This window comes from Vicia villosa, linkage group LG3 (genome assembly GCF_029867415.1).
Source record: "Vicia villosa cultivar HV-30 ecotype Madison, WI linkage group LG3, Vvil1.0, whole genome shotgun sequence".
Lineage (NCBI taxonomy): Eukaryota > Viridiplantae > Streptophyta > Magnoliopsida > Fabales > Fabaceae > Vicia > Vicia villosa.
Window position 1 is genome coordinate 12,024,239 of NC_081182.1, and position 23,557 is coordinate 12,047,795.

General features: G+C 29.9%; 2 protein-coding genes across 2 annotated transcripts; one reads left to right on the plus strand and one right to left on the minus strand.

Moving 5' to 3' along the window:
• Positions 1-257: 257 nt before the first annotated feature.
• On the plus strand, positions 258-2,774 carry LOC131660317 (uncharacterized). Its single transcript, XM_058929537.1, has 2 exons — positions 258-522; positions 2,073-2,774. The coding sequence occupies exons 1-2, from the start codon at positions 407-409 to the stop codon at positions 2,278-2,280; spliced, it is 324 nt and encodes a 107-aa protein (XP_058785520.1). The 5' UTR covers positions 258-406; the 3' UTR covers positions 2,281-2,774.
• Positions 2,775-2,914: 140 nt separating this feature from the next.
• LOC131660316 (lysine histidine transporter-like 8) lies at positions 2,915-7,185 on the minus strand. Its single transcript, XM_058929536.1, has 5 exons — positions 6,777-7,185; positions 6,383-6,516; positions 4,021-4,448; positions 3,815-3,946; positions 2,915-3,538 (listed from the first exon to the last, which is right to left on the minus strand). Exons 1-5 carry the CDS (start codon positions 7,127-7,129, stop codon positions 3,053-3,055), a joined length of 1,533 nt encoding a protein of 510 aa, XP_058785519.1. The 5' UTR covers positions 7,130-7,185; the 3' UTR covers positions 2,915-3,052.
• Between the last annotated feature and the right edge of the window lie 16,372 nt (positions 7,186-23,557).

Below are 23,557 nucleotides of genomic sequence, written 5' to 3' on the forward strand. Positions count from 1 at the left end.
TTTAATCTCAATATTTTTTTTAAAATTATGTGTCATATAACGTGACAAATTCTTTTGTTGAATAGTAGTAGTATAAAATAAATTAATGTGTAGTAATACCTTAAGAAGAATTAATGATGAAATTGAGTCAAAAAAAAAAAATTTAATGATGATATTGACTTATTTTTATTTAGGTGTACAAAAAGAATGGGCTCATAATTATAAATCTGAAACAATCGTGATTGATTGGGCTTGTACTATAAACCCCGCACGAGTTGAAACCAAAACTAATTGATTCAACGCTGATTGGTTCGTCTTCGTAACTAACGAAAATCATTTTTCTCTCTGAAAAACTCGCCATTTTCATTCTAGAGAGAGAAAATCAGAGAGAGATAGAGAGAGAAAGAGAAAGAGAGGGTTTCCTATCATGATTACACGATCGAATCTTGCGGAACAGCTGCGAGATTATCAGATTCGATCCAAGCATGACTGGGCCTCCGTCTCCTTCTTCTCTTCTACTTCTCCCAATATCGCCACTTCCAGGTATGCCAATTTTCAAATTATTATTATTATTATTCACCATGTTTATTATTATGCCGAATCAATATCAAAGCATCAATTGTTGATTTTTTTTTGTTTTCAATTTGTTCGAAAGTTTGCATCCGTTAGGGTAAATTTGATTTTGATGGAAATTGTTGGTAATATGATTGTTGTGTAGAAAGAGCTGATTTTGGATAGTTAGCAAGGTTTGAAGGGAAACATAGGTTTTGATTCATTGTTTTGTTGGCTATAATTTTGAAATTGGCGAATGAGAAAACGGTCTTCAATTACAAGTTTCATATGTGATTGAGAAAATTGGCTTCAATTATCAGCTTCATGGGCTACAGAAGCAACATCAGGGCGTAGCTAGTTGTTACTTAAGGGGATTGTAATATGAATATGAGAAGGTTGGAATGATGTCAAATTATTTTTTCAAACCAATGTATAAAGTTCCATGTAATGTTGGGCAGTTAAGAATCAAGACGAGAATAAAGTAAGTGTAACAGAGATAAGGATGTTACATTGGGATAGAGGTAAGACTAGGTAGAATAATATTAGAAAAGGAAATATTAGAGAGTGTCGGGGTAGCCTAGAAAATATGGTGGAAAATACACTTAGATGGTTTGGGCATGTAGAGAGAAGACTTGTAGATTCTGTGGTAAGGAGAGTAGATCAGACGGAGAGGAGTCAAACAACTAGAGGGTAGAGGAATACCTAGAAAAACCATTAGATAAAATTATTAAGAAGGACCTTGAGATTAACGATTTGGATAGAAAAATGGTATGGATAAAACATTATGGCAGAGGTTGATCCATGTAGCTGACCCCACTTAGTGGGACAAGGTTTGGTTGTTGTTGTTGTTGTTGTTGTTGTTGTTGTTGTTTTAGCATAATTGTTTAGAATGAGAAGTTTGTCAAACAAAAAGTTTCCTTAGCAACACTAATCAGCAAACCCAACATTGATTATTCCATTTGGATTACTTCCTTCCAAGCACTTTTGACCTCAGATCTACTGCTGCTTTGAAAGTGATTTGCTTGTTTAAGGGGGCTCTCTGTAAATGTTTCGGACTTCATACTATATAATCTTTTTTACTCAATCGATGACATGCAAATTTGCTAGCTATTGTTTGACTAGGCATTTGAATCATATAATGATCAATTGGTACACTTTTTGTTGAACTCCAAAAAAATGTATTGCTAACAAACAGAAAATAATGTGCTACCTATTATATTGAAAACATTGTGGCAAGAAAGGAATGTGTACTGTTTACTGGTGTTGGCTCCACCTGATTAAGCTCTTTTTTACAAATGTTGGCTTAATGTATTTATTGTTATCTAAAGTAATGAAAAAGAAAGATTAAATGTGTTATTTGCTTGATTGATAATTGTTTGATGCAATTGATTACGACGTTGATTTCAGGCCTCAAATTTCTTATAAAATACTTGCGTCGTGGAGTTCTTGTTAAATGGCTTGATGTCTGTTTATTAATGCTTTTAAGGTAACATGATATGACGGATATTGATGTTTTTTGTTTACTCTTTGTTATGGTGCAGGGTGGATGTGGTGGTCTTTGTAATATGGGAACTAGTTGTTTTAGCTTTCTTGGTGTTTTCAGTTGTTTCTTTGTACTTTAAGCACATCCGGCTTGCTTTTATATTAGTCTGCATCACAGTGCTATTACTTTTATGCATGAAAATTACAAAGCAAGTAAGACTGGCAAGGAAAAAGAAACGAAGGATGCTTCTTCCATTGTCAATGTAAAGTGGTATCAAGAATTGATCTTTGGTCTATTTCCTTTTCTCTCACCACCTTTTTACCAGAATAGGGTCTCGACCATTCATGAGCTTTTTACCTTGATCCAGCTTCCCGTTCATCATTGAATTGTGTAACTTCTGATTCCACCTATAGCAAGTTGACTAAAGAATATAAACAATGTTTTTACATCAATACAGGCTTATCCAATTGGTTCATGTTGATCCTTATCAGAGGTGGTGTAACTTAGTTGTGCTAGGATCTTGTCACACATATCTATATATTTTGAATTTCTTTCTGGCTGTTTATGGTTATGTATACTTAGTACAACTGATGCAAGTTACTGTAAGTTTTTGACTCTTTTGATAGTGCGGCGAACTTACATGTGAAAGTTCAAATACTCTCGGGTGAATTCTTGTGTAAAGACAACATTGAAGCTGAGTAGTTTTTTAAACTGTGTGATATTATGCAGAAGGTGCTTAATTTTTGGCACATTCCACTTATACTAACTCCGTTCTATTTCCACATGTTTTAACATGAAGTTGTTTAATGATTCATTAATTGTATAGGCCATTAGATTTGAGTAGTTGTGGTGACTATAAGTGCAGCATTCTACCGTATCAATTGTCAATTGGTCACCAGTAACAGACCATGTGTGTGCTGATTTGCCTTTTTGTTTTCGAAACCCTATCAAATGCCGGAAAGTCAACTTATGGGATAGTGATATATTTATTTTTGGTTACAAGGTAGTGATTGAGAATAGTATAATTCAGTTTTACTACTATGGATTGAAGAAGTGGATCTGAATGCCCAGTGCCACCATGCCCCAAATGGCTCCTGTCACAACCAGTACACTTAGAATAATCCCTACTGCCCCAAGTGTCGAGTTTAGGTACCAACTTGTGCTAAACCTTTTTGGTTTCTTAATCAGTATCCACATGAAACAGGGATAAGCTAAGGTTATTGGCAGAGCAATGCCTCCAATGAGACCTGCCAAACTCGGCAAGAACGGTAATGCTACGGAAATAAAAAATGTGAGGCAGCCGAAGAGACTTCTGAAGACTATTCGCAGCGTCCGTGGACAAGGTTTGTTTCTTTTGCTGATATATCTGAATTCTAGATTGTCAAGTATTGGCATTGCGTAAATTTGGAAAGAACTGAGGCTGTTGATGACAACTAGCAAACTCGTCAGAGCGATGATAAACTTTGATGTATCATGCTCATGGTATCTCTGCAAAGCACTTAACATTCCTCCATTTGAAGGTATCTGTCAACAAATATCACCAAACTATTCATTAGATTATATGTTCTTGTTAAGCTAATAGTTGAAAGGGAGAAACTTTAAGACCCTACCCTATATTTTTAAAAAATCACACGATTTCGAAAATATACACCCGAACATGACGAAAGTCGAAAACTATGATTTTGTCTTGGAAATACACATTTAGATGACACAAAAATTGTGTCTTTTCTCAGATGTGTATTTTTGAAATAACTTAAGAGCTAAGAAAAGTTACTTCCTAGTTAAGAACACTACACTTACTAAATTTCCATAGGACCAATAGCTTCCAATGGCTAAAGGAAACAAACAAAAGGCAATGACTAGATAAGCAAACATAACCCCTTTCCACATTGCCAAACGTGATGGATTCTTTGACTCCGAACGTATGGTTCCCTGAAACAAAAACACAAATCCTTAGAAAAATCAAATTTTTTGACAATGACTAGGGTCTATGTTTCTTACACTACCTGTATTTCCAACACAAGATTGTGACCTCTAAAAGCAAAAGCAATGATTCCAAGTGCATTCAATACACTAAAAATCCTAGTAGCTTGTGATTGTCCCATTGGTGACTCATATGACACATTAACAATTCTACCTTGGAGTAAAGACACAATCCATATTATAGAACAATAACCTACAGCAGTGATAGCTCCTATGAGAGAAACCCCTGCAAATGAATTGAGATTTGGAAGCTGAGCAAGCAAAATGGCAGCCACAGTGAATACCAGATACCATTCTATGGTTTTGAGTTGGTATAAGCTGCATGAATCTCCACACAGAATCTGGAAGAATATCTTCATTGTGCCACCTCCAATCATAATCAGTGTCACACATGTTCCACCAGATAAATACTGGACTGGGAAAAGTACCAATATTTTTCCTAGCTTTTCTCCTGCAATTTTGTTTATCTTTTGGTCATGTCAATTGACTCAGATGATTAACAAACACTAGTTGATCTTGTTTAAGTCAATCATAACTATTAACTATCAATGGAGAAGAAATTTTAAATTAGTTTATCTTCTACTTTTCTCTGTTTATGTTATCCAAATTAGGGACAAACCTTGTCCTTGAATTCATAGGTATAACTTTTGAAACAATGGAAATTGATTATAGGTTTAACTTTTGAAACATTGGAAATTGATTTTAGATGTGCAGGATTGATTTTACTTATGTTAGAATTTATAATTTTTGAGGTTAAAGTGAATTTCGCATGTTGTTCAACTGACTTTTATTTAAATATATTTAAACATAAACTATTTTATTTTCAATTCACTTCTTCTATTTAAAATCAATTTTACTTAAACAATTCACTAGAATTTTTTTTTATGGAATAACCAAACAAAATACGAAAATCTTTTTTGAGATACAAAATATGCATTTTAGACTCGTTTGTTTCTAATCAATAAGCCACTTTCTATATATGTAATCTTTCTTATAAAATAAATTCCAAATTTTCATGTGTTAATAATTTTTTTCAACACTGTTCAAATTTTATAACAACTTTTTTTTATACACATAAAATTATTGAGTTCATAAACATGAATTATTCAATTTGCAATCCATTTTAAAAGTCCTAAAATATTGATTTAGAGTTAAAAAGGTAGTGCGCTGACGATGTAAAATATTTTTACACTGTTAAAAAGGTAGTGCGCTGCAATCCATTAAATTACTTTTTAAATAAAAGAATGATTTAACTAAATACATGGTGATGATCAGCTGAGCTGACAGTGTAAAATACATCACCTCTTTTCTTATTGTTTTATGCTATAAAACAATTATTTAAAAAGTTAATATAATATTGAATTAATTATATAACTGCACACACAAAATGAGTTTCTTTTTTATATGAAGATTAAAAAAAATGATTTTTTTATGTTTCTAAAATTAATTTTTATGAGATTTTTTCAAATAGTAAAAATTTATTCTCTCATTTTTTATATATTAATATAATAGTTTTGACATCCAATAACTAAAATATTCACTAATAAAATCACACGACTCTTTAAAAAGATATAATTTAAAATTAAATTTTATAAAAACTATTCAACACAATTTGTGATTTTTTAAAATTTTAATATTTAAATTATAACAAAATGTTTAAAATATTATTTTATAAACAAATTATTAAACCAATATTTTAAAAAATTGTACTTTTTTTCGTAAAATATATAATAAAAGATATTAATTTTGTTACTAATTCACTCCTACAATTTATTGATAAATTTATCTTTAAATGAATATAAAATAAAAGATAGTAAATTTGGAGTTATTTGTTTAATTTTTTTGTCAAAAAATAAGAACATCAATTAAATGATACAAATTGATGTTATTTAAAAAATGGTCAAGAGTTTGGGACAAGTTTTATTTTATGAATAAGTTATTATGAGGTGGAGAATTTTTATTTTTTTGGTTAGTTTCTTGGCAAAATTAAATCATTTTAGTTGTAATTAAAAGTAGGAAGTTGTGAGTTTCTATTTGATTTTTCTTGTAATTCTGTTTTTAATTCGATTCATGAAGACTTTCTCTGTGTAAAAATGAAAATAGACAGCAATTATAAATACTTTTTTTTTTACCAAATATATCTGTATACAATTAAATTTAAAACTTTTTGTGTACAAATTGTTCTTTTACATATGAACTTACCTACTTGTTAAATTAAATAGAGAGACTCTGATGTTCTGAATAAGTTAATTTTAGTTTTCATTATAAGATTTTTGTTTATTTTATAACCTAGTACAAACAAAAAATTATATTTGTTCTACTGATAATTTTATTTATATTTTTCAAAAATTTTAATCATAAATAAAAAACCAAAACCAAACTTACCAAATGCTGCCATAGCAAGCTTGAGGTACCTGCTATGACGTACCCCTAAGTCTGATTCATGAAGCTGAATCAATAACCATAAAGTGTATAACTGCCATGTGAAAGCCACACATAGACATAAAATTCCCCAAGTCCTGCACCAATATCACCAACTATAATTAATAACATGAGTTTGGAAAAAATAATTAGGATTTTATTTAACCTATTTTAATAGTAATTAAGATTTATGAGATCTTATTTAATTGTGGTTTAATAGTAAAAAATTTGAGGCCCTGTACGATAGTCCGTCTTGTACGTTTTCAAAGACGGACCAGAAACTATAATTTATTAATTATTAATATATCCAAACATAGGAACATGTTTTTCTGTGCAAAAAAATAGTAGTGTCACTCACCAGCCTAGTGTGGTAAAAGCTAAAGGAAGAACAAGTGCTTGAAATCCAATTCCAGAACAAAGAAGATGAAAAGCTGCATAATAAGCATTTCCTTCTCTACAAGCAGTGATTGGAAGCCAATCATCTTGTGGGTCAAATTTGGTGAATTCACCAACTTCTTCAAACATGTTTTCAATGGCTTTCTTCATGGGACTTGCTATAGGAGTGCTCATAAAACGAGAACCAAAAGGGCTTTTAGAAAAACTCATTGAATTAGGAGAATGTATTTGATGATTAATTTGAAGTTGTGGTGGAGTTGAAAATGATGGAGAATTCTGTTTTTTCATTATTTCTACTTCCATCATTTCTTCCATGATGATGAATTGCCAAAGTTTTGGCTTTGTGGGTCACTTTTTTTTTTGAAGTTAACTTCACTTGTTTGAGCTTAATGTTAGCACTTAGCATACTTGGTTATATTTATAGTAACATAAAGAGTAATAGATGTGACTTTCTATTCCACTAGTTCTTCTAATCTTAATTAATCAAGTGATTATAGTATTCTTGGTTGTTGATGCTTGTATAGTGTATCTTTGACTATTCTCCACTTGGTTTGGGTGGCTGCTAGAAACAAGTGTAAGTAATTAAACCTTGTCATAATCATATGGCCGATTTTGCTAGAGAGAATGATAAATATTAACTAAATTATTATAATTGAAACTTATAAATTTGAAATATGATTTTATCAAATATTTAAAATAATTTCAACACAATAAAAATATAATATATAAAAAGAGACATCTAACTTCGATTTAAAATACCGTCTTTCGCTCTTTTAAAGACTTGAATTTATTTATAATTGAATTAGTGTTGAAGTGTTCCACTATTTCTTTTACGCAATCTTGCATTGATTATCTTCATTAGTAAGATGATCTTTTTGTAGTAGATGTAAAAATTGAAAGAATTAAGATAAGACGCATTAGTCGATCAATCAAATAATATGTGTTTGTCATCCATGTCTTTTTTAGAGCTTCACACAATTGAGACATAGTTGACAAGTTATAAAAATATGGATAACCAACATGATGAAAGTGTTGACATTGATATCTCAAACTAATTTTCATGCTCATTAAATTCCCTAGGATAAAGCTTATTTACAAGAGCATAAATATTATTTATATTAAATGCTTTGTAAATATTTTTAGGAACCAAACTATTGCTTACACTTAAAGCTGTATTGTTTGTTCACAAAATCTATGATTCAATTCTTGGAATTGTTGATCAATTGTGACACAAAAAAGATTCACTCTAAAATGTTAATCCACAATGATGTGACCCATTGGATGACGCAAATAACTTTCACGCTCTATATAAACGGCATTATAATCAGGATAACCAATATGTTTTTCAAAAAATAATATTACATATTTCATTAAACTATACCACCAATCATCTCTCAACTTTTGAATTAATGTCTTTTTAGTGGTGACTAACAACATATAATTAAGTATATTTCGAGATATCTATTGTAAAGCTTGACATAAACGATCTGTAATTCCCATATGCTCTCTCATCATGTGCAAAATTAATGTAAATTCAAATGATTTTATAAACTTATAAGCAACAATAGCATCCCTACGTGTAGCATAACTTCTCCCAGTTTTTGTAATATTTGCAAGAGCCACATAAGTTAAATTATGCAAATATATAATACTACAAACAAAATAAATATGTGAGCTCCAACGTGTATCTCTAACTCGTTTCAAAGTGCTAATATGATTTTTTTCCCTTTATTTCCATAAAGCTCACCAATCTCTAGCAAATGTGAAATCTTCTCTAAAATAAAATTTTGCAATTCACACGGCACTTATTAAAGGAACACATAACTTTGATAATAAAAGTCAAGTGTGAAAAGAAATCATGAACAAGAAAAACTTCTCTTGAACCAAAGCAAGTTGTAATATATGTGCAAAACAATGCATGTAATAAGTATAAGGACAATCCTTGAGAAATAATGTCTGTAATGCATTCCAATCCTCTCTCATATTACTAACACCACCATACCCCTTCCCACAAATGTCTGAAACATTAATATCATGCCAGAAAAAAAACATCACAAATTGTATTTTTAAGAGTGACAGTCATAGTGTCATTAACATTCACGAGCTCAAAAAATAATTCTTAAATATTTACCACTTTTATCCATAAACCTCGAGATAATACTCATTTTCTCCCTTAAAGATTTATCATTCGATTCATCTATTATGCAAAATTTAGAATCCACAATCTATTCTACATGATATGCAAAATTTCCTTTTGAATTGAATGGGAGGTATACTTTGAATTATAGGGAGCATTATATGATACTACTTTTGCAAGTTTATCATTATATGATGTTAAGAGTTTAACCATTTCAATAAAGTTACCTTTATTTTTTATTCAAGTGATTCTTCATGACCTCTAAACTAACAAGCTTGAAATGTGAGCCAACGATTGAAATCAATAGATTTCTTGAGACGAAGTATATTTTGGATGATTTTATTGTCCCCTTGCACATTAATAACATTTATGATGTGAATTGATTGATTGAACAAGTATTGAGAAGATTTCTAAACATTATTGTGAGGTGAACAATGTTCTCTCCAAAATGATTAAGAAAAACACATTTCTTTTTTGTATTGACCTTTCTCCACATTTTAAATTATTTTCTAGTAACGACTTTAGCTCCAAAATTTTCACTTGGTTTTTTACCAAACAAGTAAAAAGCAAACAATAATAATCATCATTAGTTGGAGAATACTCTATCTAGGAATGAAGGGAAATCGCGATATAAAACACAGTGAAAAATAAAAATTTCCCTTAAGTCGGTCCTTACAAATGAACATGATCAGTGATAAATTGACTACCTCTTGTGGCGGTTAGTTGCTGATGAGAAATTTTAAGAACAACCACGGGCGCTGAACAACAATGCTTCTATTTAGTTCACATGAGCATAATGCCTTTAATCTTAGTGCTATTTGCTACAAATGAATACTTAGAGAGAAAGAGAGAGACATAGAGACAGAGAGTGTGTGTGTGAGTGAGTGAAAACCACAAAACGTACCACATTTCATACTCGATTCACATGACATTTTATGTTATTTTGTCTCCTTTTTATTATGTTATGCTAGTATTTTGTGTTTGTTCCAAGTATTTAATAGGTAGGAGCCTTCTGTGCAAAAAAAAAAAAGGGACATAAGGACCAAAAGGAAAAAATACCAAGACTCTACACTCATGGGTTCACCATGGCGCTTGCCATGACGTGGCAGCTAAGGGCGCCACGAAAAAGACAAGGAAAAGCCAAGAAGCAGCGTTTTGGACTCACGACAACTTCCATGAGCCTCAAAAACCCCACGTTCTGCACTTTGAATTCATGGCGTTTGCTATGAGGCCTTGGCGTCCGCCATGAACTTTAAAGGTTGAAAATTAGCAGCAATGTTGAATTCAGTTGCTCCCTACTTCCAGATTTTTCTCCAATTCTCTTACACGATTTCAGGATACCTTCTACCAATTATAACTCTATAAACATGGCTTTAGTTTTCAGTTTTCGTCATCTAAGTTTTTTAGAATTGATTTTAGGCAGAAATCTCACTTTTGTAAAGCAATTATTTCTCACACTGAGAAATTGCTGCACTTTAGAGTTAGATTCTGAAGATTTGCAAAAAAAATTTGATCGTTCGTAGTGTATTCTTGCCGACATGATTTTCTTGAAATTTATTTCAGATATTTCTCAGTACTAGTTTTTGAACCATTTTGGTCTCAGTATGCATTCTTTTGTTTTATGTGAGAACATGAAAATGAATCTGAACTATTAGATTTTAAAATAAATGGTGAAAATTATGTGTCATTTTTTTTCTCTCTCTCCCCCATTCTTAAAATAAATTATGGATCATTTTAAAGAAAAATGCTAACATGTTAATGATACTTTCATTAGAAATATTTTTCTAAAATGCGTGTGTTCAACTTTTTAAAATTTTAAACATGATTTTATTACACTTAAATTTTTCTAATTATAGTATATTAACATGTGCTCTTAGAGCACATGTTAGCACGACCCCATTTTAAATAGTCCAAAGAGTCATAAATGACTTAGTCTTCAATAAACAAAGGCTTTATGATAAAGTACAGGAAAATATCATTTTAAATATAGTTACGAGGTGTACAATGCATAGGAAAATAGCTAATCATATCTAAAAAATTGTACCTAAGTTTTGTCAAACAATAATATTTTTTTATTAGAGCTATGTTATTTTAATATTAAATTTTAAATATTATAGTTGGCAGTGTATTAATGTCAAATTTTCTTTTCTTAAAAAAAATTTAGGTCTATAAAATCAAAACTTCAATATTTAATTAAGATGATGAAACTTATTTGTTTGCTTAGCTCAATTGGTAAAAGGACTTCAAATTTATTTAGAAGGTCTTGAGTCAAATTTTGTTTAAGTGTAAAAGCCACTTTTTATTAATTTTTGTCTATTAAAACTAATAATTTTCTAGATTCTTTTGTTTTTTAAAACAATGTTCTGGATTTTTTAACAAGAAAAAAGTATTGTAAAAAGGATTTTTTTTATCTATATAATCACAAATCCATTTTAATATTTAATAAATTTAGTATTATTAAATTCTTACCTTACCTAAAAAGTGAAATATGAATATTTTTTTGTGTTACGCTTGCGTATATAAAAGACTTAAAAAAATTAAGAAAAGATTTTAGTTTAGAGTTGATAACATGACTTTTTATATAAAGAGAAATTAATATTTGAATTTTGAAATTATTTATTTTGAGAAATATTTTAACTTTAATTTAAAATATAAATATCTAACTTTAGCATTAGTTTCATTGTAAATACTGAAAATTTTAATTATAAATATTTTAACTGTCTTCTAAAAATCAAATATTATATTAATTCGGTTTGGGAATCAGGTCTAGTATCAAGTGAGTCAAATATTTTAATTTGAGTTTTATTTTAATAGTCACCTTAAGCCTCACATTATGTTGGCCGACCATCTAGACATATATATATATATATATATATATATATATATATATATATATATATATATATATATATATATATATATATATATATATAATTTCAAATTTAAAAAATTTAAATTTTTAAATATCATTTTTTATTATATATAAGCCTATCACAGATTTGAAGTCTAGGGGCTAAAATGAGCAGATGACGTCAGCAAAATAATATTATTTGCGTAATTTGATCATCATGCATAGTCCATAAGATTCAAAAACTTAGCTAACAACATTTTCCTAGATGTTTCTAATCTATATCACATGCTTTGTTTGAAATATAGTAATACCCTTCTTTTTGGGTTACTTGCTAGCTTTTCTTTAATAGGACACGTGGAATTTGGTTTTTATTGTCTCTTGAATCAACGAAGGCTCGAGGAACTCACACATAAAAGCCATTTTGATAAATTGAATATACTTTGTGTTAGTGTAGATAATTGCATGTTCTTAATCCCTTTTGAAACATAATTGGGTCTTTTAGTCGTATGCATGGCTAAGGCGGCACCATCTTTTGGGAAAGTTACTTTAAAGCATTCTTTAGATTTTTGACCTTCTTTTCAATAGCATATAGTTTGTGTTTCCTATTGTTAGGCATGGCAACGGGGCTAAGACTAGTAATTGTCTTAGGAATCAAAATAAAATAATTTGTTTTTCATAAAAAATAATATTTATGGAATTGTAGAAATTGTGTCAGTTAAACTTGACAAATGTATTTATTTTGGGTGAATTTTTTTTCCTATTATATCAGAGATGTTAGAAGACGATTGTATTTCATTGATTTTTAGAAGATGTTTTTGTTAAGAGGACGATGTATGATTGATCTAAAAAATGATATACTGATTTTTAATACGTACAATAAGGTTAAGATAAACATTTTTAAAGTATGTAGCATAAGAGAGACAAACAAAATTACAAACAAGTCAACATGGTCAACAACACTAGTCGAAAGTATGTAGCATAAAAGAGACAAACAAAATTACGAACAAGTCAACATGGTCAACAACACTAGTCAAAGATATATTTTAAAACTGTTAAGTATTACTTGTAAATGATCTAACTAAGGTGATGAATCTCAACTGCCTCTAGAAGAGACGATGTTCATGTGTCTCCTTCAGGGAGGTATTACCTCGCCTTTCAGATACTTCTTTATTGATTTTATTCACGATGATAATATATTAATCTTGGAAATATATAATATTGGATGTGCATAATAATTCAAACGCATTGTATAAACTTCTAGATGCGAACTGGTGTGAATAACTTATCAAATAAGCACTTCTAGAAGTTGGTTTTTGGTTCTGTCGAGGCCGTAACCGGTTACAGCATGTGGTTCCAGCTTCTGAATTCTATTTGAAGTAGGCGTAACCAGTTACGGGTCTGAGTCTGGGCAGTTTAGCTTATTTTTTAAGTTGTTTTTTATTCCACTTGTTTTTGATAGCATGTATAAATATCCCTCAACTGTAACATTTGTTGTTAATCCAATTACCATATTTTATCCATTGATCACCAAGATATCTTGTGTATGCTCTAACATTTGGCATCAAGAGTCTTGGTTGCGATCCTTAATTTGCTGCAAAGATGACTATTGTATCCAATGATCGAGTTCCCACCAATATTCCAACCATTGATTCGAAGAACTATGATAAATGGTGCAAACAAATGATGGTATTGTTTAGCTATCAAGATGTTCTTGAAGTGGTTAGCAATGGAGTTACCCCACTTGGGGCAGAAGCTACAGATGCTTAGAAGGCTACACACAAGGAAGAAGAGGAGCAAGTGAAAAAAGCAGAAGAAAAGAGATGGAAGCGTTCAAAGAATTCATCACTGAATCTGATTTGATAGATTTACCAACACATGGTAGAAAATTCATGTGGTCTAGACCAGGGGAGATGTGATAACTCGCTTGGATAAATTTCTCATTACAGAAGAATGGATCAGAACTTGGCCAAATTGTACTCAAGGGGTTTAGACAAGGTTTTATCAGATCATTGCCCCATTATGCTCTGTGGATTAGAGCAGAAATGAGGTCCAAAACCATTTCAAATATTAACATGCTAGAAAAATATTGATGGATATCACAACTTTGTAAGAGAAAAGTGGACCAACATGGAGGTGGAAGGTTGGGGGTGTACGTTTTAAATGAGAAGTTAAAAATTATCAAAGATAAGTTGAGAGAGTGAAACAAAAATAACACCTAGAATTTGCAAGGTCAGATTAAGGATGCAAAAGAAAAGTATAACAATCTCGAGTTAAAAGGCGAGTCGGAGACACTCTCGACGGATGAAATAAATTTGAAAAGAGAATTATCAAAAACGTTACATAGCTTGACGAATCTTAATGGAAGTATCCAATGGCAAAGTTCAAGGATTTGATGTCTAAAGGAAGGAGTCGCAAATACCAAATATTTTTATCGGGTGCATAAATAAAAAAATAAAAGAGAATGAAATTTGATCCATAGAAGTGAATCGGAGATCAAAAACTAATTGAAGCAGATGAAATAAAAAATGAAATATTCGATCACTTCCAAAATAAATATCAAGTAGAGGGAAGACCAATTCCAACCCACATTGATTTTAAAACATTGGAAACATAGGCTAATTAGGAACTAGTTCAAGAATTTATTGAAGAAGTCCGCAAAGTGGGTTGAAAAAGTGAAAGTTCTAAAATTCCAAGACCTGACGTAATTTTATATTTTTAAAAAAGTTTTGGGAGGACATCAAATATGAATTTATGAGAATAATGACTGAATTTCGTGCTGTTAGTCTAATGCTAAAAGGGGCAGACTGCTCATTTTTAGTGTTGATTTCGAAGAAAAATAATTCGACGAAGATAGGAGATAATAAGCCTATATCGTTGATAGGATGTATTTATAAAGTGATGTGAAATTATTTGGCAAATAGGTTGAAAAAGGTTATCGGGAGTGTAATTTTAGAAACCCAGTCATCAAATTTCATTACAGGCCGACAAATCTTAGATTGGATCCTCATTGCAAATGAAACAGTAGGTGTAGAAAGAGGCGATATTATTCAAAGTGATTTTCAAAAAAGCATATGAGTTGATTGGGATTTTTAGATTTTGTGATGCAAAAAAAGGGATTTCATGAGAAGTGGAGGAGGTGGATATCAAAGTGTTTAAATTCGTCCACAATCTCGGTACCAGTGAACGGAAGCCCCATCAAAGAGTTTAAAGATGAAACCCTGACTCAGACAAGGAGACTCACTTTCTCCATTTCCTTTTTCTTTTAGTGGCGGAAGAGTTAACTATTTTGATCAAGAGAGCTATTGAGGCAAGGAAGTTCTTCGATTACAAATTTGAATTGGGAGATGATAGATTTTCACATCAAGAATATGCCTATGATACTTTGGTTATAAAGGAGAAGAGGTGGTTAAATATTCGAATTATAAAGGCGAATCTGTTGCTGTTTGAAGTAATTTCAGGGCTACAAGTAAATTATCACAAAAGTTCATTGATTGGAATCAATATCCCCAAGAGCTGGATGGAAGAGACAACAAGCATACTGAATTGTAAAATAGGATCTTTGCCATTTAGTTGTATGTGTTTCCCAATAGGCGCAAATATGAAGTCGAAAGATAGTTGAAAACAGGTGGTAGAGATAGTGAAATCTAGATTATCATGTTGGAAGCATAAACACTTGTCCATCGGCGGTCGAGTAGTCTTGTAAAAATCAGTCTTGTCCATGAGTCCAGTTTATTTCCTCTAGGCTCCAACAAGTATCTTATCTAAACTAGAATCTCTTTTTAAAACATTCTTATGGGGAGGCTGTGAAGAAGAGAGAAAGATAAATTAGGTAAATTGGGAAAAGAAATGTAGGCCATTAGAGGATGGGAGATTGGGGATTAGAAATATGAAATTGTTTAACGATGCATGCTAGGAAAATAAAAAGCGAGAGAAAGGGGTTATGGTATAGGGCTTTGGTGAATAAGTATGAGATAATTAATAACAATCCATTGTATGAGGGTGTAGAGTTCAATCGTCTTGGTGGAAGGGCCTTTGTAAAATAGGCTTAGGTTTTGTGGATCTCCTAAACGAATACTCAGAGAAATTGAGAAATGAAAATATTTTCATAGATAAATAAATTTGTGTTAAAGATGACACAAGAGGCCAAATTGCTGTCTTGGAATTGTTTGTGAATTAAAATTCCAAGATGACACAAGAGGCCAAATTGCTGTCTTGGAATTCATGATAATATATCGCAATGGTGTATGAATCCTAAGGCTTGTCTCGACATAACGAATGATTAAAATCTATATGAGTAACCAAGGAACAATTATGACAGCGGAGTTCTAGGAGATTTACCGATTCCATGGTTGTAAGGTTCTTAGTTGTCAATTGGAGAGAAGTGGCTGTGGCTGCACTGATATGCTTTTCCTGTCTGAGCAGTGACAGTGCGACACTGCACTCTGCAGTTTTGAAGTCATGAAGTAAAGTGTCTGTGCAGGCTTAGAATCATGTATGATGCAGCTTCTGGTGCGTATTATATGGTCGGATTTCATAGTATCAAATCTCGTGTCTTCATCAGGCTGTCGAGTAACAATGCACGCACAATGCAAATTGTTCAGCAGCGTGCATTGTGCGTGCAAGTTCAAGTCCCAGAACATCAGCAAACAAATATTAAAAGGAGTTTTAGTCAGTGTGGGAGTGTGTCAAAGGTAGTTTTGTGTCTCAAATTGTTTGGTAGACTGTAAGAACACGACCGTTCAGAATTAGCAGCATATATAATCTCTAAAGATTATATATGTCCTTAAAATTATCACTCAAACAAAATTACAAATTAATTTATTTATAAATTTGAGTTAAGTTTTAATTGTACTTTTTTATAAATTTTATTACTTTTAAGTTAAAATTATATTTTGTAATTAACTATTAAACTATTTATATTTATAATTTAGCTATTTTATAATTAACGTAATAACTTTTAGATAATCTCAATAATTTAGTTAAATAGTTACAATTTTATAAATAATTTATTTAATAATTTAACTATTTACTTTTTAAATAGTTAATAATAGTTAAAAAATAAATTAATAAAGATTAGAGTTATAAATAATTAAATTAGTAACATAATAATATTTTAAAGTTTTATCAATGGTATATAAAATGCTCACGGTACTTGTATATTCAGTATATTAAAATATATATATATAAGTTTTTTGATTAGTTTATATGTTCTAATGATAATTTATTGACATATCATTAATAAAATATATATTAAAAAAATAAATAAAGATTAAAAAGTAAACAATTAAATTAAGAGAATAATAGTATTTTAAAGTTTTATCAAAATGAAAAGAATTAATATTTGAAAAGAAAAGAATTAAAGTAACAAAATGAAAAGAGTTAGTAATTGACAGACATAAATATAATTGAATACAACAGTTTCTTTAAAGAACACTTAATCTAATTTTAAAAATTAATCAATTAATTTTATCAGGCAATTATATAATCAATTAATTTTAATCTAATCTTGGTAATTATATAATTTTAATTAATACAAATTAATTATATTATTAATACAATTGATTCACTTTGATTTTTGTTTTTTTGTATCAGGCAATATTTCAGAAGTGTACTTCTGAAATATTTCAAGGGGGTGAATTCGGAAGTGCATCTCCGAATTCACTTTTTTTTTTTGAAAAAAGAGTGTTTTCGGAAATGCATCTCCGAAAACACATTTTTTTTCATAAAAATAAAGTGTTTTCGGAAGTGCACTTCCGAAATCAATCTTTAAAAAAAAAAGTAATTTCGAAAATGCATTCCGAAATATAGGGACTTTTTGCAATTTTCGCCGCGGGTGACCAAGAAAATTAGGGGGTTTACAAAGAAATTTCCTTCAAAAATTCAATTTTTTATTTGAAGATATTTAAACTTTTTTTGAATCAATAAATGATTTGATTAATTCAAAAAACGGTTAATACAAGGCGATCTCATCCGATCCAGCCCTTATACATCAAAGCACCTAATAGAGTCAACCTCTAGGAAAACAAAAAAGACCCTACATCATCAACGATGCTAAGTATGGTCTAAGTTTACCATGCTCCCAACATCTATAAACTATAGTATCAATAATGCTCTTTCCAATCCTATTATTCACAGTATTCCCAAATATAGTGTCATTCCTCATTTTCCATATGGCATATATCGTTTCAGGAGCAGCACAGCTAATAATTCGAGATCTCCAATTCTTTCTTTTGCAATTTTTGATAATCCAGTCAAGCTCAGCATCCCAAGAACTAGGAACATGCCTTATATGCATCCAGTCCAGTACTTCTTGCCATATAGCTTTTGTCCTGCAACAATCAAAAAATAAGTGCTGTATGGTTTCTTGACTAGGGCAGAAACAACATACATCCTCATTCAAAAGCCCAAACTTCCTAAGTCTAACTTTGGTAGCCAATCTGTCATTGCAAGCTAACCAAAGTATAAACATGGCACGCGGTCGAGCAATGGTGTGATATATTATGCTGCTCCAGCGAACACGACTATGGTGTTTTTGCAGGCTCTTATACACTTGCTTCATTTTGAAATCACCCATCACCTGCTGCTGTATCTGTGTATAAAGAGGTCTCATATCAAGCAGTTGATTCATGATCCAAGAGTATATTGCCCTTCTTTCTCCTTGCATAACAGTTTCACCCTTCAAATAATAAATGTGAATCCATTTGATCCACAAATTATCAGTTTTGTTGCTAAGGTTCCATAGGAGCTTTAGAAGACAAACTTTATTCCATACTTCCAAGTCAACAACATTGAGGCCACCATACATTTTTGGAGTGCACACTTTCTTCCACGAGATAGGAGACTTTCTAGAGATAGTGTTGGCACCTGTCCAAAGAAAACTACGGCATATACCATCAATTTTCTGCAGAACCGCCTTGGGGAAAGGAAGACAGACCATCCAGTAATTTATCACAACAAATGGAACACTTTGAATAAGCTGAAGTCTGCCAGCATAAGTGAGCAGCTTAGCACTCCAATGGTTCACTCTTTGCATAATCTTCTCAACTAAAGGAAGGTAATGTTTTACTGCCAAACGCTTACTAGTAAGAGGAATCCCCAGATATTTGAAGGGGAGGGCTCCCTCCATGAAACCAGTGCTACTCTTAATCCTCTCTTTGCTATCATTGTCTACTGCACCAAAATAGATAAAACACTTTCTAGGATTCATCCTGAGATATTTAAACTTTCTAAGATATTTAAACTTTAATAAAGAGGCTTAATTTAAAATATTAAATTATATCTTTTCGTTTAATTTTTTTAATTTGAAGATGTTTAGTAAATTACCAAAAAAAATTGTTATAATATCAAATAGATTAACAATTTATATAATCATACAAATTTATCATTAATCATTAAGACATAAAAATACATAATACTCATTCACAAGAATTTTCACATAAATTGTCATCCAAAAATATGTAATTTAACAAATTTCAGACACATGACACTAATAATTTTTTTTAAAAAAACATCTTTCTCAAAAAAATTTCTTTAAAAAAAAAAAAGTAAAACACAAATTATTAAATATACATTTAAAAATGATAATAAATAGTATAAAATAGATATTGAAAAAAAAAAATCCTTTTTACAAATACATGTAGTGTTCTTACTAAAAAGTGCAATAGAGGTAATCTTATAAAGGGAATATCGTTTGTGGTATTTAGGATTGTCTGATTGTTGAAAATTTAAAATATTTATGTATGTCAGTCTATTTTACATTTGTGGTTGGTCTGATGTTAAAAATACGAGTCTGTGTTTGAAAAGCGTCCGTTGAGAATAATCTTTCATTCTAGTGTCACACTTGTGAATTGTGATTGGGAAAGTTGACGGTAGACCTTTTAGAGTTCGATTGTTTAAACTTTCTATGTATTTTACCCAAATTTACAAGTTGAGGAGTGCCCGATGTTAAAAATTTGAGTTGTTGTTCATCCAAGGTTAGAAAGAGTAAGTTTAGAAGAACATTATTTTAGTTTAAAACTTATGAATTATGATTTCTGAAGGTGATGATGCACCTCCGAGAATCGATTGTTTAAACATTTGAATTTTTATATTTATTAGTTTGTTTTACATGTTTTGGATGGTAATGACCTGGTTTTAGTGGCCTCGATCAATTTTTAATAATGGACTAATGGTTTAGAAAACCCTAGTGGCATAGGTAGAAACTTGGGCAAGGAGGTCTTTTTGCAAAATACTACCAGTTGAGTTTTTTTTTTTTCATTTTTCTTGAATTACTTCTTATTTGGCAAACCACTATATAAGGTCAGTCGAGTTAGTTGAGAAGAATCATTTCTAATATGTCACTTTTGAAATGTGATAGTAAATACCTAAAAGTTCGATTGTTTAAAATTTTGAATTTTATTTTTATTAGTCTGCTTGACATGTTATGGATGATCCGATTTAAAAATTCGAGTCGGTGTCCATCTAAGATCAAAAAGAGTTAGTTGAGAAAAATCATTGATAAAAAATATTTTAACTATATTGTTGTATTCACCTTTTTTTTTAAATACAAATTAAATTTATTAAATTGAGAGTGATGTAAATAATAATAATAATAATTAGTTAACACAATAAAAAAATTAAAATCAAAAGAGTTATTCATTTTGAAATTAATATTTTTTATTATAGACACTAAATCGACTCTAAAAATATATTTAAATTAACTTTATATCATACAATGTTATTTGTTTAAAAAAATTATTATATCATAATTATTTTAAGAGAGAGTTTAAATTTTTTTTATAAAAATTATGCCACTATATATGTCAACTGTAACTATTTTAATTTTATAAAAATAAAATAGCAGCAAATAATATAAAAAAAGAAAAAAGAAAGTCAATTGCCTCACCCAAGTTTTCCACTATTCTTCACATTTCATATACTTGGAGACTAGACTTTCCAATTTGTAATTTGTACTGGAAATTATATATACATGACAGGAAACATGGAACTTTTATTACAAAATGAAATGATTGAATTTATAATTATCAAAAGTTACTTGCAACAGTTAAATAAATCACCTTTAACGTATTATAATTGAGTAATGATATGATGACACTGGATTTTTACATCTGTATTCTACACCGTATATTCATGTGAGTGGTAATATTAAATTGTGTACAAACTCAAATTTTGAGGAATAATTAAAATATTAAAAAATTATAAAGTAGTAGTTTTATACGGTGTAGTGTCATTATATGGTGTACAAATAGCAATGCTGATTATAATTATGACATAATTGATGGGTAGCATTTTTCTTGGGTAACGAAGTTGGACTCTAAACGAGAAAATTTTACCTCATATTTATACTATTATTCCTCTATCTCTATATTTTTTAAAATATTTCAATTCTATCCTTTTATTTTATCAATAATTTTACTATTTAATATTTATCATTTCACATGCCTACCAAAGTGCATCGGATAACTTACAGCCAAGTTTTTTAGTTTGTAATTTTTCTTCATCGGATAACTTGCAGTCAATTTCTCCGATTAACAACTTTTCTTCATCAGATAACTTGCAGTCGAGTTTTCCGATTTGTAATTTTCCTTCACCGGATAACTTACAGTCAAATTTTTCGATTTGTAATGTTTCTTCATCGAATAACTTATGCAACAATAAAAACCTATGTCCTAAAGTAAATAAAACGGAGATCTATTCTAATAGACGTGGTTTTTACAACTTAGTTTGTTTTTCCTTTAGGCACTACCTTATTCAATTCAATTACTTTTTTACCTGCAAATGCAATGTAAGCAACATGAAAAATTATGGTCCAAAGTAAAGACAATAGTTGTCTAACGGATAACTCATAAGCAAGTTATTCAAAAATTAAAAAAAAAAAGTTTAGGCAACAAGGAAAAACTGTTTTCAAGTGTGGGATATACAATTTTTCTTAATAAAGTTCCTCTTGCTTACTAAAAAAAAGTGTGGGATATACAATTTTTCATATGTTGCAAAAACCATGTCTATTAGAATAGGCCACGATTTTATTAACGTTTCGGACATGGTTTTTCAATGAAGAAAAATTACATATTGAAAAACTTGATTGCAAGTTATCCGGTGAAGAAAAGTTACGAATGAAAAATTGGACTGCAACTTATCCGGTGAAGGAAAATTAAAAACCGGAAAACTTGACAGCAAGTTATTTGGTGAAGAAAAGTTACAAACAGGAAAACTTGACTGCAAGTTATCCGGTGAAGAAAAATTACAAACCGGAAAACTTGATTGCAAGTTATCCGGTGAAGAAAAATTACAAACCGGAAAACTTGATTGCAAGTTATCCGGTGAAGAAAAGTTGTAAACCGGAAAACTTGATTGCAAGTTATCCGATGAAGAAAAGTTGTAAATCGGAAAACTTGACTGCACATTATCTGATGAAGAAAAATTACAAACTGGAAAACTTGACTGCAAGTTATCCGGTGCACTTTGATAGGGGTGTGAAATAATATATATTAAATAATAAAATTATTGATAAGTTAAAATGCTTTAATTGAAATATTTTAAAAAAATATAGGAATAGAGGGATAATATTAGGGGTATGAGATAAATTTTTCGCTAAATAATATCAGAGGTGAATTTGTTTCAAAGATTACAATTGCATTCTCGGAAATCTTACATTGAAAAACAACAAATCCAAGTTTGTTTCAAGTTTTTAAAAATTATTCCTAAGTGTTATTTATTTCAAGGAACATTTTTTCACATGATTTTTGCTTAAATTATTCATACTTAATAGGTAGGAACCCAACATTATAAAATTTAACTAATTACAACTTCCCACCACTACTCTAATTTATTTTATATTTTATTTTTATAATTTTAAATTAAATAAATATTATCAACATTCCTAAGAATTTTAGTTTTTAACCAAACACTCGCTTAAAAGTATTATTCCTAGGAATAATAATCGTGAGAATAGAATTCCAAAGAATATAAGTTTATAACTTGGAATTAACGCACCCTAAAATACTGTTATTTTTACATCACATTTTGCACTAAATATTTACACTAACTATTGATCACCGCATTTTTACGTTCGACATGATTTTCTTTAAGTAAAGAATAATTTTTATAAAAAATTATTTTTTTCATATTTTAATTGCAGAATTTGATTAATGTTAAACATTTATTGATAATGAAATAATAAATTTGATTAATGAATTATAAGTAAAATTGTGATTAATAAATATATTTTTGGAATTAATATTATGATAAAATTCGTTAATGACAAATTTAATATTTATGTTAAAAAATAATTTTAAAAAATAAAAATATTTTTTATAAATATATTTTTCATTTAGAAAAACACCGTCAACCATATAAATAAACTACAAAATACTTTCATAAAAAAAAAAAAACAGTACTTAGTGCTTAGGTGTAGATATTTGACTTAAAATGTAGTGTAAACATAACACTGTTGATAATATCAAGAGTGGTTATATTATATCGTCTTTTATTTCATAAACCAAACAGTAAAAGCGAGATCCTTTTTCTAAGAATTTTACTTTCCTTGCCAATGGAGTAAAGTAGGTAAGTCCAGTCTAATTGTGAGATTAAAACTTTAGTAGTGAAGAAGGTATGGGTGAATCTCAATTAAAGTGGAGGCTTAAGATTTTTTTTAAAGCATATGTACTTATCTTGTTCATAAGGTAAATAATATATGAATGAACATATGATTATATATTTATACTCACTTTGCAAGACCATTTTATCTTATTACATG

Coding starts and splice junctions, on each gene's coding strand:
- LOC131660317 (XM_058929537.1), top strand. CDS start 407: ATGATTACACGATCGAATCTTGCGGAACAGCTGCGAGATTATCAGATT. Junction 523..2,072: donor CCCAATATCGCCACTTCCAG/GTATGCCAATTT, acceptor GTTATGGTGCAG/GGTGGATGTGGTGGTCTTTG.
- LOC131660316 (XM_058929536.1), bottom strand. CDS start 7,129: ATGGAAGAAATGATGGAAGTAGAAATAATGAAAAAACAGAATTCTCCA. Junction 6,517..6,776: donor GCTTTTACCACACTAGGCTG/GTGAGTGACACT, acceptor ATATTGGTGCAG/GACTTGGGGAATTTTATGTC. Junction 3,947..4,020: donor ATCTTGTGTTGGAAATACAG/GTAGTGTAAGAA, acceptor TTTTTGTTTCAG/GGAACCATACGTTCGGAGTC.